This window comes from Myodes glareolus, chromosome 13, assembly GCF_982192425.1.
Source record: "Myodes glareolus chromosome 13, mMyoGla1.1, whole genome shotgun sequence".
In the NCBI taxonomy this organism is placed as follows: Eukaryota; Metazoa; Chordata; class Mammalia; order Rodentia; family Cricetidae; genus Myodes; species Myodes glareolus.
The window spans coordinates 26,659,741-26,680,378 of NC_142038.1; the positions used below are offsets into that span (position 1 = coordinate 26,659,741).

Genomic DNA, 20,638 nt, shown 5'->3' on the forward strand with positions numbered 1-20,638 from the left:
AACTAACCTTATTACAGTGACGCCCAATACCCATTAGGAAGTTATCTGGTTTAATGTCTCTGTGTATAAAATTCTTTGTGTGCACATATTCAATCCTACTGATCATCTGAAAAAGAAAAGGGATAAAAACAGTAAGTGACAAAAGCAGCAACTCAATTTCTCAAGTACTCCAGTCTTTCAGTTAATGACTGCACTAGAAAAACAATAAAAGAACAAAGCCCTTTATTTCAAGTGTGCTGGCTATCAAGGCCTAAACTTTTGTGGTGTTTGACTTGTTCTGTTAGTATTTAATGATTTAAAACGGGCTGATGAATGTGGTGGTACTCACCTTTAAGCCCATCACTCAGGAGGCAGAGGCAGGTGGATCTCTATGGGTTCAAGACCAGCCTGTTCTACATAGTGAAAAAGAATAATTGCTAAAATATATATTGCAAGAAAGCCTTATAATCCTTAGCAATTTTTTGCTCATGATACCACAGAACCTCGACTAGATATTTTATCGGTTTTTTTTTTTTTTGACTTTCAGTTCCTAGAAAGGACTGTTCTACTTTATTTTTCTCAGTGGTAAACCTAGGGAGTTTGAAGCCAGGTTGGGCTACAAAACAAAGGCAAACTTAGGCATTTCTAAAATGTCCTAGTGTTGCTTCAATGCTATTATTGATGTTTCAGATTTTGACTTCAAGCATCAATTTGGCTAAAGCTTCATCTTTAGTTACCCTGGTACCTTTTTTTAAAAAAACAAAAAATTAAGCTCTTTGTTCATCTGAGTAGGATCTTATATAATGCCCAGGAAGGCCCTGAATCTAAAACCCCTCTTCAGTCTCCTGAATGCTGGGATTCTAAGAGTCTGTGCTACCACATACAGTAAAAATACAGAATGCTGCAAGTAATAGTTTATTTCCTGAGGAACACATTTCTAAAGCACACCTGAACAAATACCCTACACTACTGTAAGACAACAAACAACCCTTTTATAATTTTTTAAAGAGAAAAATAGTGACACATGGGCTTACAACAATGTGGTCTGTGAAATGCTGACCATTATACAAATAACTCTGCAGGGTTTTTTTTGTCAAAAGTTCACACACCTGGTCAGCTAACATAAGTACAGTCTTCATAGTGAACCTTCTTGAACAGAAATTGAAGAGATCTTCAAGGCTGGGCCCTAGAAGATCCATGACTAGCACATTATAGTCTTTTTCTTGTCCATACCACCTAATAAAAACAAGAAATGAGAGCGTCAATGAAAAAACATTATCACTTAATACTTTTAAGATTACAATGTATTCCTTAGGCATGGAAGCACACACCTATAATCTCAGAGCTTGGGACATTAAGGGTTGCTAAATTTTAAGCCATAGTTAGCTAGGGAGATTCTGGCTCCAACAAGGAAATTTACGTTTTTTAAAAAGGGAACCTTTACTCTATTTACAAGACAAATGCAGTGGTTAAATATACTGCTCAAGAGTAACAAGACCCTCTCCCTTCTGCATGGCCACTTCATAACTACTCTCACCATCATAGCAATTTTGAGCCACCTGCATCATTTCCTGACCTTGGACAAATCCTTCGAACTTGGACTAACTTTGTAATGGAAGAACTGACTCCACCAGCTATACCACACCTCAGAAAGGCCTCGTCATTGCCTTCCAACTCCCTCCACATCAAACTCTACTTCAATTATTTGTCCTTCTTTGAAAAGGAATCGCATGTTTTGCTTAGTTCAAGAATAGCATAGACACATGATTATATTTATCTGTTAGGGAAAAATTACTTTATTTTGTTATACTGTACACATATAAAATTTTCCCCAATAACTCAAAATATTAACTTAATTTCTCTTCTTGTGAGGACTAGAAATAATCACCATAAATTTTTTTCACATTTTGATGTCTATAAAATTCTTCCCAAACAATATGGGGCCAACCTGGTTATACACAGCAAGTCTGTTTCCAGAACAACTAAAACTGGAGTAAATTACTTAAAAGCCTAAACTGGCTTAGTTTCTTAACACCAATAGAAGCTAAAGCCAAGAGGTTACCATATTTGGAAATATGTATTAAAAATACTCAAAGGAGAGAAAAGGTTTTTAAAAAAAAAAAAAATCTGTGTAAAAGGTATAACACATCAGAATGTTGGCCAAGCCTGTAACCTTAGTGTTCAGGAGCCCGAGGCAAAGTTTAAGGTCAGCCTTAAACTACAGGGTGAGTTGAGAGCCTGTCTCAAAAGACCAAACAAGAACATTAAATGCCAATCTCTAGAAAACTACTACTGTTTTAATGCTATTTCTTCTCTACAATTTTTCTCTATTATGTCATTCTACTGATAAATAGCATCTTTTTTTTTTTTTTTTTTTTGGTTTTTCAAGACAGGTTTCTCTGGCTTTTGGAGCCTGTCCTGGAATTAGCTCTTGTAGACCATGCTGGCCTCAAACTCAGATCCACCTACCTCTGCCTCCCAAGTGCTGGGATTAAAGGCATGCGCCACCACTGTCCGGCAATAGCACTGGTTTTTAAACATCAGTATTAACAAAAGAACATGAACATTTTCCTAGAAAATACAGTTTATTATACGTGTTTGTCCTGTTTTGGAGGTAAGGTTTCTCTTTGTAGCTCTGGCTGTCCCTGAAGACCCACGTTCTGGCTGAGATTAAAGGTGTGCACTACAGCTGCCCAGCTGGAATCTTTTCTTTTCTTTCCTTTTTTTTTTTTAAAAAAAAAAAAAAAGTTGCTTAACTAGTGGTCCCGAAACTCAATGCTATTATCCCTTTAATGCCATCCATCAGAACTGCAGGGGATTCCAAAAGTGACATTCAAGAGAAATATAGATAAAACCTCAAATCAGCAGGCTCTAATTTCAGACCTTACTAACAAGAGTTCATATTCAGTTATATCAAATTTGCTCCCTAAAATCTTAATAAATCTAAGAGAGCATTAAACATACAGTATACACTTGTATGAAAATGAGATCCAGTAGTGGCAGGTCTGTTTAGGGGCTAATTATTCCTGTCTAGATTTGAAGTTAACTCCACAGTAAGGAATTCAGATCTGGTACTGTAAGCTTAGGTAAAAGTCTGTGGCTTGGGAAGGCACAGGCCCTAGTGAGGAAGCTTCCATGATTATATTGACTAACTGGAGACTCTGTGCCTTTCTCTAATGCCTTCTAAATATTTTTGTTTATGTCCATGCACCAGCGCTGCTGTCAGCTGTGGCTAGAGGATTCTTTTGGCAGTAGATTATGTGCTTACTATAGAAACTTCTAATGGTCAAAGCGCTGAGATAACAGAACTGTTGAAAGACAAGCCTTAACTGGGATTTCTATATCATGCTCTGCAAGGCTCAGGGAGCATTCCAAAAGAATGCGAGAGCTGGAGGAAAGGGTAGAAGGGCAGAGTGTTGTGGAACATTTTCCTTCTGGGCCTAATGTGTCTACTGTACCCTCAAATTCTCATTAGTTGTGAGTATCAGCATAAAGTCTGTACATCATTAATCTGAAGTTTATAGCAGCTAACAAGACAATCACGTAATATCTTCTTTCATGATCACCTGTTTACTATGCAACATGAATGTCAAAGAAACACATGTCAAAGAGCAAAAATTTCAAAGATCCAAACTTTAGCAGATTCCTTCAATATCAGTTCCTAAAGAAATAAGGTGATCATTACACCATAGTTAGAGAATCTGGTGAAAGGATGAAAGATTACAATAAACTGTAAGTAGCCAGTGTGGTTGGTATACAAATTAGAAGCAGCTACCTCATTTTCTTCACAGGTTAATTCACTGAAAACCCATTTTATACCGGCCACTTTTCCCATTTTTGTTTCTTGGCTGGAATAACAGATTCTAACCATACTAAGTTTGTCAAAAATGACAATGACTGAATTTTTTGTCAGTTCTCTGTCATTACTTTAAATACTGCTAACAGTGTTACTATGGGACAGAAAGTAGACAACTGAACATCAAAATTCAAGCAAGTATTCAAAACAAAGCAAAAAAATACACATCTTCATTGGAAAGTGGAAAATCTAGCAATCTTCTGCACACCAATCAAAAGCAATTAATATCACCTTCTTGGTGCTATAGATCAAACCCTGGGACTCCCAGAAGCCAAGCAAACACCCTACCTATCACTAAGCTATTTTTATCTAAGCCCTTGATCAACATTTCCTAATAGGTAACTATACACATACAGAAAGTAAAATTGCTGTTTTTCTAGCACTAACAAGGAAGTAAGAGAATGACTGCTATGGGTTCAAGGTATCTTTGTAGAATGGGACAAAAATATCCCAAAACTTAATTATGGTAATGACTGTACAACTCTGTACATACGACAAAAATAAATTTGTACACTTTAAATGGTTCAAGCTTTTCACTAGCAAAATATGTCGTTTTAAGTTATTTAAAAAACTTTTCCTACAATCTAGAGTTATAGAAATCCTTTTTTGTTTTTTGAGAAAGTGTTTTTCTGTGTAGCCTTGGCTGTCCTGGAACTAGCTCTGTAGTAGATCAGGGTGGCCTCTAATTCAAGAGATCTGCTGCCTCTCTGCCTCCCGAGTGCTGGGATTAAAGGCTTCAGCTAGAAATCTTAAGGTCAGTGTTGGAGTATGGAGGTTCATTCCTGTTACCCACAACAACACATGAGAGGCTGTGAGAATTACTTTCAATCTTATGTTAGTACTGAAAGTCAGGAGTGATGGCCCATACCTGTAATTCCAGTATTCAGGAAGCAGAGGCAAGAGGATTGCCAAGTTTAAGAGGCCAGTCTGGATACAAAGTTCCAGGCCAGGCAGGCGTCAAAGTAACATTCTGCACAAAACAACTCCCCTAGAGAAAACACACACACACACACACCCGCGCAAAGTGCCATTCTCTTTGATCTAAAAGAACAAATAAGTGCAACATTAAGGCAACAATAAAATGAACACATACCATATGAAGAACAACAGAAAAACAGCCAGAAACAAACCGTTTTGCTTGCTAATCCATGATTCATCTTTCTCTACTAAACAGTCCTGCTAGGTATTTAAACAAAACTAGGTTATCTCTGAATATGTGCCCCACCAGCCTAGGTCTGGGATTATAAGCAGGCACCACCATGCCTACCCTGTTCCCCACTTCCTACAGTACTAGGGATGGAATCCTAGGCCTTATACACAACTATTTGACTATACAATCCTTTGAGATCCAATGTCTAACTTGCTGACAGGCAAACTCAACTCCCCAATCCCACCTAGCTCTTTCTACCCAAACTCTGGTCCTTCTCTTGTGTGACAAGCGCTTTATGCACTGAGCTAGCTCAATCCCGAAATGCACCTACCTATCATGAAGTGGTATAGTAATTATGAAATCTACGTGAAATGACTCAAAGTACAAAAAGTACCCCCCAATCACAAAATGCTATCACAACAATAGCATTTTCTTACCACCTCTGTCCACCTTTGCTGAGACATGGTCTCAGTACGTCTTCCCAATGCTAGTATGGAATTTGCTTTGTAGTCCAGGATGGCCTCAAACTAGCAGCAATTCTGTTTTCTGTCACAGATGCCATTACTTCTGGCTTGACAATACGATTTTCCACAATAGTCACAAGCACTTAGAAAATTCTGCACATTTCAGCAATGGAATCTAGAACCTCAACAGAATTCCCAAGTGTGGCCATCGGGTCTTAGCAGAAATTATTTGGGTGTTCTTATTTTAAAAACAGACTTGGGACACATTCCAGAATTGATTAAACACATGAACACAAGGTGAAGAAACCTGAATTTTTAACACTCGGTAGCTAATTCTTAAAAAAAGAAAAAAAAGTTACTTATGTGTATGAGTGCTTTGCCTGCATATGAACCACAAGAGGACCTTTGGATTTCCTGCAATGAGTTACTGACAACTGAGAGCTACTGTGTTGGCGCTGGGAATTGAATTCTGGTCCCCTGAAAGAACAAGTACTCTTGAGCTATCTCTCCAGTCCACGTGGTTAAGATCTGAGAAAAGGCTTACTTTACTTCACTGGATTCAAACAACTTTAATAGAGTTTATCCTTGAATCTGACTGTGCTAGCTAGTGGGTTTTTTTTTGTTGTTGTTGTTTTGTTTCTGTCAGCTTCACACAAGCTAGAGTCATATGGGAAAGGGAACCTCACTCTGTAAAATATCCTCAACTATACTGGCTTGTGGGCAAGCCTGGGACACAGTTTCTTAATGTAAGCAGGCCCAGTGCAACCCAGCTGGTGGTCCTGGATGCTATAAAGCAGCCGGAGCAAGACAGTAAGCAAACAGCATTCCTCAATGGCCTCTGTATCAGATATTGCCTCTAAGTTCCTACCCTGACTTCCCTCAACTGTGCTATGGAACTGTAAACTAAAACCCTTTCCTCCCCAAAGGGTTTACTGGTCATGGTGCTTTATAATAGAAATTAGAAACCCCTAACTTATTAGACACTGACCAAAGAAAGCAGCTGAGGGCTTCCTGGTACAGTCTTACACACTATCCTCTTAAGAAAACACTTGTGCCCTTATATTCAATTTCAGTTTGAGATCTAGACACTGTTCTCCTTGTTTTCAGAGGAAGACAAACTTACTGGTACCACATGCCTGGCTCATGACAAATGTTCAAAAAAAAAAAAAACCCTAAATTTTTAAATGTGCCTATTTTAAACTCATTCGTACACTCATACAGGAAAAAGCTTTTTATTATCTATAACTTATAAATAAGTGATGTAAGTACGCTTATAAGTTCAAGTGTGTTACGTTAACCAAGACAGTTTCAATCACTAGAGACTGAATAGCAGTTAATAGTCATTTAACTGGAACACTGATTTCACTAAGTGGAACTTGGTGTCAGAAACAACTTAAATCCAGTGTCAACAGATCCCACACAAAAACAATCCAATAAATACAAAAAGGCATAAAAAGAACAGAAAAGAGAAGTCTAGCATGGTAGCACACACCTTTAATTCCAGTACTAGGAAAGTTCCGTGAGTCCAATACACTATACTACATGATCCTTGTCTCAGTAAATGTGAAGAACATAAAATGGAGAGCTATTCATATAAAAGCATGCACCCCACTCCCGATTCTTCCTACATTTTTACCAAGTACAATGTATGAGACACTTGTAATATAATTGCTCAAGTTTTTCAATTTCAGATAAGAGCTGACAAGACGCCATCTTAGAAGTTCTCCTGCAAACTTGTTCCTTGTACATTTAAATACAACACAAACATGGGGCTAATTTACTACCTCTACTTCACCCACTGTTGACATTTTTCTTAAAAAAGAAAAAAAAATCAACAGGTAGCGATGGCGCACACCTTTAATACCAGCACTTGGGAAACAGAGGCAGGTGGATTTCTGTGAGTCTCAGACCAGTCTGGGCCCTGTCTCCAAAAACAAAAACAAAAAAAGCACGCACTACACTAATACTGAAAGCAGCAAACACTCATGGTGTTAACCTAGAAAATTAAAATGCCCAACATAGAAGTAAAACCTTGCGATTAAGTTAAAGAACCTTTAAGTTTTAAAGACAAGGTCTCACTACATATGGCCTGGAATTCTGAATTCTAGTATTACATGTGCGTGCCATCACACCTGGCACTCTAGAAAACTAAATTTCAATGAGACAATGAATTCTTTCTAACTGTATTCAAAGCAAAAAGAGCACAGCTACATTTTACTTTGTAAATCAGCAATTAGCTTTGGTCCAGTCTTAGTCTTAGTCTAATATAAGTATTGGAACTGGAGACCATTAGGAAACTCAAGAACGTAACTGAACACACATCAAATGTTTCTAAGATGCACTGTACACAGCATTTATTTCTACAGCTGGATTAAAAAGTTAACACATACAATGAAGCCAGAGTAAGTACCTTCATAGTCACAAACCATGCTAAGAAGCTAGTATGTTAAGACCTAGTTCTTTCCCTCACAGCATTGTAGAAATGCACAACAGTGTTGTTTTAGATACTTTCCCCCACCAAGCCCCTCCAAAGGATTTGGTTGTATGAGGTTACAGTGTAGCTTCTGCCTCGCTGCCTGATACTACATCTTGTGAGCACATAAATTTAAAGAATCCATTGTTTTTGTGAGACGGGGTTTCTCTGTGCAGCTGTTTGTCCTGGAACTAGTTCTGAAGATCAGGCTAGCCTCAAACCCAGAGATCCACCTGCCACAGTCTCCCAGGTGCTGAGATTAAAGGAATGAGCCATTACAAGAGACTCACCGAGATATACAGGTCCAAAAAACATGGGGATTAATTAGCTGAGCAGAGAGGCAGCAGTTATTAAAACTCTACATAGTATAGTAGGTTGTTCCTGTATTTTGACACCAGAATCACCCTAGAAGGCCTTAAATGTCATATATCAAGGGTTTTCATATGAAACTCCCAACTTACAGGATTGTTGTAATGATTAAAAAAAGAAGTATATAATGCCTGGATAGTGTTTGACTCTTGTTCTTCCTTTTATTTACTCCTCCATTATGTTCATGTACACAGTGAGTGCTAGGGACCACAGAGGAGGGGTTGCACTCCATGGAGCTAGGGTTAGTTACCAGCCACTAAACATAACTGCTGGGAATATAATTCATTTTTTTTTTTTACAAAAGTCAGTCTAACTACTCAGCAATTTTTTTTGGGGGGGGGCTTTCATATAGCTCAGGTTGTCTTCGAACCTCCTGTCCCAACCTTCCAAGTATTGAAATTACAAGCATGTGCTACCATGCCTGGTTCTTTTACTTCTTGCACATAAAAGGAAAAATATGTAGCCACACTGAAGTTAATCAACTATTCCCTTATTTCTTTTCTTTTAAATATTTATTTATTATGTATACATCATTCCATGTGTGCCTACAGGCCAGAAAAGGAGGCACCAGATCTCATTATAGATGGCTGTGAGCCACCATGTGGTTGCTGGGAATTGAACTCAGGACCTCTGGAAAAACAGCCAGTGCTCTTAACCACTGAGCCATCTCCCCAGCCCCATATTCCCTATTTCAACAGTGTTTATCAATGCTATAAATCAAAGGGAATTATACCTCAAAACAAATCACTGTACTGTATACATCAGAGGTGGGAAGCATTATCTTTTATCATAACCCTATCAACTTATATAAAACATTTAAAAGCTGAAACCCATTTGGAAGCCAAGAATGGCTGTGGCCTTGTAAGTTAGCTGCCAGGCAGAAGCCAGGTTTTGCCAACCAGGACTACATGAAATTCTGTTATCAAAAACAAGATAAAACTATTTGGTCTAACAAAATCTTTTCTCTGAAAAGCAGCTAACATTAAAAATTATGGAATTCTAGGTTTAGATACAGTTTGTTTTTTGCCTTTTCCATTTTCTTTAGAAACTAACACTCTTCAACCAAACCTTTATGTACAGTACTTTCAAAGTCCTTATTAAAACAGCCACAACAAAAATTTAGAAACAGAAATCTAAAATTTGTTGCATGCCTTTAATTCCAGCACTTGGGAGGCAGAGGCAGACAGATCTCTTGAATTTGTGGCCAGCCCAGTCCACAAAGCAAGTTCCAAGGCAGCCAGGACTACACAGAAAAACCTTAAAAATGAGCCACAACACATCTCATTCACTAGTCACTAAGACTAGGGAATGGTGATATTCTGGGTCCTCAATGGGAGAAAACAAGCTAGAGATGTCAACCAGCAGCTGTCACAACTACATTAACTATTCTGTTAAGGTAACTTCTACAGAGTATCTACCAACCTGAAAGCTTTGCTATTACTTTGTTTTGAACAGCCTTTCATTAAATTTAGAAGAAATGACACACAACTACCACAAAAAACATTGTCACAAATTAAGTAATATGCATATATTCTTTCATCTCAGTAAGGACATACATTTGTCAAAACTAATCCAGCCACACATTAGCATTTGTACATTTCACTATATATAAATTATACCTAAGATTTCAAAAATTTCATTAAACCACATATCAGTTTACAACTAGCTAACACTGGCGGTCACTCAAACAATTAGGAGCCGCTGAGGTTGCATTATAAACAAAACAGTAAGCAGAGTGCATCACTTTAAGTATACATTCATTCACTGGAAACTATGAAAACATATTCATGTAACCTACTTAATAACCCATTTTAAAGATTCAATTAGTAGGCAGTGGTGGGGGAACACCTTTAATCCCACCACTCAGAAGGCAGAAGGATATGAGTTCAAGGCCAGCCTAGTTTATAAAGTGACTTCCAGGCCAGACAGTTACATGGTGAGATGCTGTCTCAAAAAAATTCAACTCAGATTCAATTTATTTTAGTTACAACAAATTCTAGATTTCTTTTTTTCTTTCCAGACAGGTCTTGCTATGCTACCCAGGCTGGCCTCAGATAATGTTCAAGTGCTTAGATTACTGGTATGAGCCAAGCCTAGCTATATTGTTCTTTACGATGCTTGTACTTAACTAAACTTAGTCTCCTATATATTAAGCATGTGTTTCATCACTGACCTACAACTCCAAGCCAATTTTTGTTTTTTTTGGTAAAAGCTATAGCTATATGGATGAAGACTGGAGAACTGTGGATAGTGAATGAAGCTAAGTATGGCTTTCTCAGTATCAACTAGAAAGGTGTGGTGAGAGTTAGGAGTAGGCAGGATATGACCTTGACATCAAGGTGATAATGGCGAGAGAGAGAGAGAGAGAGAGAGAGAGAGAGAGAGAGAGAGAACTAGGAGCCAGAAGACTCTTCTGAGACCCAAGGTTTAATTTATATGAGTAAATGTTCCTTATTCATCCCTCAGATTTTGTTCAGCTCAAAAACACCATCTACTATCCCATAAATGCACAATACAAAGCATTTCTAGAACATTTCTAGAACAACCTAACAGTTGTTTTCCTTTAAAACATCACAACCTTATTCACAAAGACTTCAGCTGTGAAAAGTATTAACTAATACTTTGTAAATACTTTCTAAAATACCCGACATCCAAATGCAGAAGGCAGGAAGGTGTGGTTAAAAAACAAAGGCAAAGCTAGGCGGTGGTGGCACACACCTTTAATCCCAGCATTCTGGAGGCAGAGGCAGGCAGATCTCTGAAAGCTCAAAGTCAGTCTGGTCTACAGAGCAAGTTTGAAGACAAGCTCCTAGGCTACAGAGAAACCCCGTGTTGAAAAACCAAGGGGGGGGGGGGACACCAAATGTAAGAGGCAAGAACATTTCCCCATACCCAACTACCTTCTTACCATTGTATGCCTTTCTAAATAGTTAATCTAAAAGTTGCCAGAGACAGATGTGTAAGTTTTGAGTTACTGTTTTATAAAATACCATGTAAATGTAAGACTTGGACATAAGCATCAAACTCGGGGGGGGGGGATGCTTTGCAACTATCATCTGGACAGTTAAAATCCCAAACCTGAAAGGTCTAAGAATAACAAAGCAAAAGACTTTAAATAGAGAAGGATTCTGTTCACACCAAAAGTTCTGCCCTAAAAAGCAAGTAGCAATGAGTTCTTTTCCAAGCAGAATAAATTTCCCAAACGTTTCTTCTTGGGGGAGAAAAAAGTGTAGATCTATGTGAATGTATATCATATAGGAGTGCAAATGCCTGGACAACAAAGAGGTCACCAGATTCCCTGAGCTGGAGTTAGAGGCAGTTGTGGAAACCCCCTAGTGGGTAGCGGAAAATGAACTGTCCAGCTCTCTAGCCCTCCACAACATTTTCTACTCAACATTCTTCCAACCCCAACAAAACTAAAACATTAGTCATATTCTTTTTCAACTGTATAGACAGGAAGTTGATGAGCCTCAAAGAGGTTAAAAAAACCCAACTGTAGATCACCCTAGGTTCAAGTACATTCAATCTAATTGTTCCGCTAAAGAGCTCTAGTTTATATAAATTGTTTTTCCTTTGTAGAGTTAATTCAATTCAGAGCTGCACGTAGAAAAGGAATGTAAAGGCCATGGTAATTCTAGGTGAGCTTCCAGATGTCCTGGAAGCCAAAAGGATTAAGTTTCTTACACCATACAACCGGATGACATATTTCACTCTTGGTTACATCTCTTTCTAAGCGGCTGTAAGACCCTCAAACTACACAGAAGAGGGAAGCCACCCACCTGTGGAGGCCCGGTAATTTTGATTCTGTCTTTTAAGATATACCAGAATATCTTAAAGTTAATCTTATAAACAGGATTGTGTGTATATAAACTCTTAAGTATGAAAGGGGGATGTGTATAAGTAAAAATTCGAGTTTTTAAATTACTATTAACTAATGGACAAAACATTATTCTAGTTGCCTAAAACTAGCCAGCCAACGTGCCTGAATATTTTCCAAGTAAATATTTTAGACATTCTATGCATAAGTGACACAAATACTGACAAATATACAAGAATGGGAAAATGTTAGCACAAAAAAAGTACTTTGGAAATCTTTATCTTTTGGTGCAAAAAGTGTGTTTTCATACTTCTGCTTAAAACCAACAAGGTAGCCTGTCATAGTGGCCGGCAATAGAAGAAATGACAGAAGAATCTGAGTTCTTGATACTAGCCAGAAATATACAGTGAGATCCATCTCAAAATAAAAAGGAAAAACTACAACACACTGTGTTTCTATGTACCTGTTCCTACCATTGCTAAACAAGTGTACACTTTCCCCACCCCTCCCTAATTACATTCTGTCTTAGGAACCACTCCCAGAAGCCACTCTATTCTTGGATGCCCTCCCCAACCAGTCCACCAAGCTTGCTTCCTGAAATCATCTCCTTTCCCAGGAAGCCTTAATTTAAAAGCCAGGTTAATCTATTTAGCCCCACCCACAGAAAGCTTACAAAGGCCATAACTCTCTCTGCATTCACCATTGTATAATAGGCACCTACTAGTCTGCTCCCTGTTAATTTATTCATCTGCTTATTTAGTAAACTACTCATTGCCCTTAATGATGGTCCTTAGGCTACCAGACTAAAGAACACATTAGCATTGGTTTAGCATTGAAAATGCAATGATGAATTTTTAAATTTATGAACTTCCCAGCACAGGGTTATTTTAAAAGCAAGACCAATATGTGAAATGAGCCAAACACAAATGACCCGACACGAACTGATTCTACTTGTTAAAAACAAAACAAACAAACAAACAAAACTCAATAGTAATGGAAGCAAATCAGTGGAGGGCAAGGGCCCTATTTCCTCCCATGATATTGTATTTTAGGGACAAAAACCATTCAAAAACTCAAACCTCCTCCAATTTCACTTTAATCTTTGCCATAAATCTGCAATTTTCTTTGAAAGAGCTCATTTACAAATGGCCAGTGGAGTATTTCTCACACAGCATCTATATTAAAAATGTCTGTCCTTTAAATGTATTGTTATTTAGATTGAAGGTAATTTATCACTCAATTCAGGATTTAGGAAAAAGCTGGGTATGATAATGTACTCCTTTATTCCCCACATTTGAGAAGAGGAGATCTCTGCGTTCAAGGCCCAGGCTAGTCTATTTAACCCATACTAGGCAGAGACCTAGAGGAAGGGAGGAATGGAAAAGGAGAGAGAAGATTATGTAGCTGTCCACTTAATCATCAACTATGACTCTTTCTGTAAATGTTATCTTATTGACCACTGCTGGAAATAGTGAGGTTTAATTTTAAAAGTAACATTATAATAAGATTAAATACTTGAAAGAGCAGTTTTTTATCATTATTTCTATTTACCAGTCACTCCCCCAAATTTTCCTTAAATGTTACAGACAAAAACACGCAACAGGTTGAAGCTACTCAAACTGCTACTAAGTGAAGCTTTCTTTCATAAAGCTGACCAGATTTCAACAGTTGGTGCTGTTCTGAACTGCCTTTGCCATAGCCTATAAAGTTTGTAGGAACCGAAACATTTCGGACATTACCATTCACAAAAGCAAAAACAAACGAACATATTGGCAGGGATATTAAGAATTTTAGGTCAGTATAATTTAACAAGTTATGTCGCATCTACTAGAGATCATACTCTGTTATGACACCTTCTTCCCAGAGTCTCATGGAACTTAATTCTTGGCTTTTCAAGGGTTAATCCATTTAAGGCTGCTAAAGGGAAACCAAGAAAGCTTAATATATGAATCCAAGCGGAGAAAAAGGCAGGAATATGGGGGTTGAGTCACGTCGTTCCGCCATTTTCTAAGCGGAGGAGGAAGACATGTTGGAACAAAAACACAACAAAAGAGCAGCCATTTCCCAAACCAGTTCCGATAGCAACCCCAACAGACGAAACTCGGTCACATCCGCACCTTCAAAACTGAAGTGGACAACCGTACGAATAACAAAAGTGTCGCCGTAAAGACAGCGAGATCCCTTCCGCGTAGGAATCAAAGATGACCCTGCATAGTTAACTGCAAATGAAAGCCATGGGAAGCGGAAAAATGACAGAAACTAAATGCAGCAGTACACAAAATTTCAACTAAGTTGGAGAACTAAAATTTATTCAACGATTACGGTTAACTGTGGAATCTGGGGAACTCAGCATCAAAACCGATTCAGCCGGTTTCATTATCAATCAGTCTCAACCCCTTTCACCATTTCTCAATTCCCTCTGTGATCAACTGTGTTCACGGGTGCTTACCGTATGTGAGGGATGCCAACCCCACCTTGAAGAATCTTATACAGTTTGCTCTCGTACAGCAACTGGGGATGCCTGGCCTTCTGGGATTCTAGCTTCACTGCCACTTCCTGCAGAGGAAAGGGGATGATGGCATCAACATCCCTACGGATTCAAACTCACTCGGGAAACGAGAAGAGAGATTAGCAATGTTTGCTTCTAGTCGCCACTACAAGGACGTGAGAGGATGGGGGAAAGCTACCTTTGCAATTACAAAACAAGCCAGCCAGTTTCAAAGGCTTTTTCCTGGGGACAATGGCGAACCCTCCATGTCCTCTAAATCTAAAGTGAACGAAAGGATTCGTCCAGAAAACAGGCAACCTTGAAACGTAAGGCGAGATTTTTTTAAAGAAGGAAACTGTTCTAACTGGAACAAGAATCCCAAACTAAAGAAATACAAAGACTACCAGGGCGATTACACGACTTCGCCCTACTTCTTATCTTAATTAATGGTTGAAAAGAGACATTTTGGACAAGTTGGGAAACCTCAGAGTTTATCCAGCCTTTCTATCGCGTTTTTCCTTTTTAGGGAAATAGTGGGGGAGGTTGCTAAGCCAGGAAAGCTGGCTCGCTCTAGACTCCCCAGTGCGTGCGTGCGTGCGTGCAGTGGGATGAGGCTTGGAGTACTTAGGGGGGGGTTGGGGTGGGGAAAAAAAAACAACAGCCCAGCATTATCGTCCTCCCCCCACCTCACCGGGTGATTACCTCGCCATTGGTGATGTTGATCGCCAGATAAATGTCCCCGAAGGAGCCAGATCCGATCTTCCGCACCAGTTTGTATTTCCCTCCGACGATAAATTCGGCCTTAGAGCCGCTGCTGCTCGCCATCCTGAGAAGCGAAGATGGAGGCGGGGGCGAAGCCCCGACACCTCTAGGGGGAGGATGGAGGCCTCCGGGTCTGTTCCGCCCGGTAAAACTGCGGAGCGCGGCAGGCAAGCGAAAAGCGAGGCTTTGTTGGCGTTACAGGGGCGCGGAGTCGGCTGCGAGAAGCCGGATCGCCGCCGCTCGCTGAGGGCCGGGCCGCGGTTCGTGAAGGGTGATCGCGGCGGCTGACGCTCGGCCGGTTGCTTTGGGGCGGCCGCCGATGTCTCGCGTCCGCGGCGACGTTGCGGGCTGGGAAAGGGGCGCGGTGAGTTAGGGCGGTGGTACCGATGCCACCAGTGCCGCCGGCTCCGGCCCGGAGGGACCCCGTCACTCCGTCAATGCCGCCATCTTGTTCCTCCAGCTCCAGCCAACACAAAATGCCCCCAGTCCCTGGGAGCCGCTTCTTCACGGCGCAGAGCACTCTGGGAAAGGGATCTCGGGCGCTCTTTCGGTAGGGTGGGCTGCGAGACGGAGGGCGGAACCGGATCCGCGAGAGTCGCAGCCCACGCTCCAAGCGTCACCCCGGCGCCGCCCAGCTGCGCCTGCGCACTGCGATGCCTGCGGACCGCGCAGGCCCGGTACGGCCTGCCGTCTTCCCCAGCCCGGGCTCACTTCCACTTCCGGCCGTCTGCGGGTCCACTCTTGCTACCTGTTAGTCATTTTAGGCCCCGAGGACTGTATCGGGCTGTGAGTCTGGAGAGAGTGTTAGGGAGTCACCTTTTTTTTTTTTTTTTTTTTAAATTTCAAATGTGGCCAGTGGAAGCTTCTGATCTCCTTGGGAGTTGAGTGTTGACCATTATTCCGCGTTTGAGGCGGTTTATAACCTTTGATCCTTCTTCAGGTTGTCCCTCTGGGGCCGTCCTTTTCCAGCCTAGCTTCTGTTTGGAAAGAGAAAAGCTGCACTGGGCGAGCTGGGTTCAGGAAGTGGCTCAGTTTTTTATCTGGCCTAGTTGATTACTAATAATTGGCGTTCGGGGCTCCGTGGAATGTTGCGAGCTCCCCTCCCCTGCTCAGAAAGAACCTGGAATTGGTCTCACCCTATGAATACACTTGATCTGAGAGGAGCAAATCTAGTAGGTGCTTCATAATATTACTAACATGTAACGAAGAGAAAAACAATAACAAGCCGGGCGGGTAGTGGTGCACATGCCTTTAATCCCAGTACTTAGGAGGCAGAAGCAGGTGAATCTGAGTTTGAGGCCAGCCTGGTCTACAAGCTAGTTCCAGGAAAGCCATGGATACACAAAGAAACTGTCTCGAACTCCTCCCTTCAAAAAAAAAGAAGAAGAAGAGGAGGAGGAGAAGAAGGAAGACTGCGCACAGTAAAAGTTGTTGCACCCATCCCCAAAAGAAACAGTCACGTTTTAGTACGATATTGATGTAAACGGCACAGGTAACTATTACAATATAAAAATGGGGGCCTGGAGAGATGGCTCAGTGGTTAAGAGCCCTGACTCCTCTTCCAGAAGTCCTGAGTTTAATTCCCAGTAACAACATGGTGGTGGTTCACAACCACCTATAATGTGATCCAAAGCCCTCTTCTGTCATGCAGGCATACGTGCAAATAGAGCGCTCACATACATAAAACACATAAATAAATCTGAAAAAAAAAGTGACGGTATATAAACTTAACAAGGTATTTTTTTTTAAGTAAAAACTGATTGGACAATCAGGACTTGACCTTATTTTCAATTATAAAATTTGACTGAAAATTGAACGTGAAATTATAAAATTTACAAAAGCACTGTTGGGTGCAACGAAGAATGATTATAGCTCTAGGTTGTAAAAATTTTAAGTCAACCCTAAAATGAACTCATCAAAATGAAAAAAACGATGTATTTTTTATTTTGTTTATGTGTGTGTTTGCATATTTATGTGCACCACATACATGGGTGCTAGAGAGAACTGGATCACCTGAACTGAAGTCACATTTGCCTGAAAGCCATCTAATATAGGTGACAAAAACTGATCTCCTGGTCCTCTGCAAGAGTAGTAAGTGCTCTAAACCACTGAGCTGTCTGTCATTCCATACCAAGGGAAAACGGGGGGGGGGGGGGGGGGGGGGGAGGCTTTAAATGCCACGTTGAAAGCTGGTACAGTACTGAGAAAAAGAATCCATCTAGGATTTAACAAGGAGTTCTGAAGTATAAGAAAACCAGGGTTGGCCAAAGCTTCCATGGAAGTTGAGAAAAAAGGAGTCTTGGTGGAGGTATATAGATGCTCAGTTGGTGTAATAGGGAGAGGACAAAGTGGCCCAAGTTAGTGATTTTTTTTTTTAAGGTATGTGTGTGGATAGGTGCAAGTCTAGCAAAGCGTTGTGTAAACTTACAGAAGTGCAGTCATCCATTTCCTAATCTAATTTCACATTGTACTTTATTGAAATTCTTCCTGCTGGGCAGTGGAGGCGGGGGCAGGCGGATCTCTGAGTTCAAGGCCAGCATGGTCTACAAGAGCTAGTTCCAGAACAAGCTACAAAGAAACCCTGTCTTGAAAAACCACACACACACACACACACACACAAATTCTTCCTACATTTGTGTCATTGGAAAACATTTTTATAAAATGATGCTTATAAAAATGATGCTTTATAAAAAAATGGGGGTTGGAGAGGTGGGTCAAGCTCTTGCAGCTGTTTTAGCAGACCCCAGGTGTGGCACCCAGCATCCATATGGTGACTCACAACCATCCATAACTCCGGTTCCAGAGAATCAGATATCTTCAGGTCTCTGGGTGCTGCATCCGCCAGGGTGCACAGGTGTACATGCAGATATTCACAGGGTGCACAGATACACATGCAGTCAAAATACCCATATACATAAAGTCAAAGTAAATCTTTAGAAATGGCCCCAATGACACCATTTTTTGATTTTTGTTTTTTAAATCTTTATTTGGAAAAGTTTTGGTTTTTTTTTTAAAGTCAACATATATACCTAACTTTTTTCAAAAAGGAATTGTTATAAGCCTATCCCCCACCTAAAAAAAAAATTATTTCTGGACCTGTTAGTCTAAATAACTTTTAGAAATGCTTCTGAGGCTCTATGATTTTTACACAGACACGTGTAAAATAAAGCTTATAGATGTAATTTATCATGTGTTATTTGTTTCTAGAATATTGTAGCCACTATTCCAGGACTGACTGGGTACTAAATATTGTAAAATGAATGGGTGGCCACAACCTTTGCAGCTGGGATTTCTATTGTATCTAATAATTTTCATTTATAAGACAGGAAGGGCAAATTTGGTGGGGTTTTGTTTTGGTTTGGTTTTACGAGACAAGGTTTCTCTTGTAGCCCCAGCTTTTCCTGGAACTCTATAGACCCGGCTGGCCTCAAACTCAGAGACCCACCTTATTCTGCCTCCCAAGTGCTGGGATTAAAGGCATGTGCCACCACTGAGAGGTTGGTCGTGTTTGTTTTTAGTGTGGAAACTGTTTTTTTAAATGTGACTCAATCCATTTTTTTAAACTCCTGTATCATTCTGCGGAAACTTTCACCCTAAATTACTGAAGGCTTGACTTTATTTGGGGGCTGTTATTTAAACTCACCAATCATTTCATATTCTTTAAATTGACAGCTTTGTGAGTGATGTAGTTCATATGTGCCAAAATATAATTGCTGGCTCTTATCAGATGAATTCACTGTAATTACTTTGAAAATGAATAAAAATTTTAGACTCTGGGGAAATTTACAGACCAAATAATTACTATTTCAAATACAATTTACAGAATGCTTTCATGCATATTATTTGTGCCCTCCTATGATGAACTGGCTTGCCAAAGGTCACACAGCTCTTAGTGGTAAAGACAGGACTAGAACCTCAACTTAAGCAAGACAGAACTTTTGGGAACAGTAGGATACAAATTTGGACAGTTGTGTTTTAGTAATTACATCTGTATTTTATTTTATTTTTTTTAAAGATTTATTTATTTATTATGTATACAACATTCTGCCTCCATGTATGCCCGCACGCCAGAGGAGGGCACCAGATCTCATTACAGATGGTTGTGGTTGTGGTTGCTGAGAATTGAACTTGGGACCTCTGGAAGAGCAGCCAGTGCTCTCAACCGCTGAGCCATCTCTCCAGTCCCACATCTGTATTTATTGACCATTCTAGAGTAAGTGGTTCCAAATTCTTAAAGCCAGTGTTACTTAAGAAAAGTTCTCCGGTAATCAGAGGGTGTTTTGGGTAAAATAAGAACCGCAAAAAGCTCAGGTGGATTCCAAAAAGCACAAGCAGCCTGTCCATCTCTAGGATCGCAAACCTACACATCAATAGAAAAACGCAACACTTCCATCAAGCACTGTCCCAGGTGTAGACTATTAAACACCCTAAGTGTAGTCAGTATCAGATGCAGGAGTCAGTGGAGTGTTGAAAATCATGAGGAAACCAGAAATGTGCTTTAGGGTTAGTCACAATCCATTCTGCTTGTTTCCCAGTGTTTGACGCTGATAGCAATTTCATATTTCTTTTCTCAGTTCCTGTTCTTCCCACTACATTGTTCATTGGGTTCTGTTAAAAGTGGATTGCTATGAGATACTGTCTTCTGTGTATGACAGGAAGTCGCCTCCACAAAATCTTAACAATATAGTCACTTACACAAGAGCAGCCCAACGGCAACGTCAGTTCACACCCAACATGGATGTGGAAGTCTCAAGGCCCCGCCCTAGATGAAGGGACAATCTATTCTCTGATGTCACGCTCCCTGATAGGTTATTATCCAGTCCCAAACTGTGGTCAACCCTAAACACATAAGAGCAACACTAAGTAGGCACAACAGGTCGTTGTGTGTGTGTGTGTGTGTGTAGTCAAACATATAGATATATGTATATATAAGAAATCATAAAGTTTGAGAGGGTGTGTAGGTGACGGGGGTGAAGTTGGAGAGGGAGACAGGTAGAAATGATGTAAATGCAGTACATGGTACTCAAAAAAATGTTTCAGAATTGTACTGAATAGTCCTTTACACTTAGACTATTTTGTAGTTCATGAGGTCCTTACTTCCCAGTGGGTGCTGAGCTTGGCAAGAACTCCCAAAAGTTCTTCTCACTTATATCCATTGGGCAAATGGCACAGATGTCAGCCCCCCCCCCCGCACTTCCCTGTTATCTCTTTCAGCTCATATAAAACTCACAATTTGATATTTTTAAAGACTGTTCAGTATTTCAAGAATACATGTGTGTA

At 40.1% G+C, this 20,638-nt stretch overlaps 1 protein-coding gene across 5 annotated transcripts in view; it reads right to left on the reverse strand.

Moving 5' to 3' along the window:
* Positions 1-15,914, reverse strand: part of Csnk1a1 (casein kinase 1 alpha 1) — a 37,686-nt gene extending 21,772 nt beyond the window's left edge. The window contains exons 1-4 of one of the 5 annotated variants that reach the window (XM_048419596.3): positions 15,299-15,911; positions 14,558-14,664; positions 1,089-1,215; positions 8-106 (exon numbers count right to left, since the gene is read on the reverse strand). In XM_048419596.3, coding sequence (XP_048275553.1) covers positions 8-106; positions 1,089-1,215; positions 14,558-14,664; positions 15,299-15,421 — 456 coding nt within the window. In that variant the 5' untranslated portion in view covers positions 15,422-15,911. Of the gene's footprint in view, positions 1-7; positions 107-1,088; positions 1,216-14,557; positions 14,665-15,298 lie in introns of all 5 variants that reach the window. The other 4 variants (XM_048419594.3, XM_085699809.2, XM_048419595.3 and 1 more) reach the window with 4 other exon arrangements.
* Between the last annotated feature and the right edge of the window lie 4,724 nt (positions 15,915-20,638).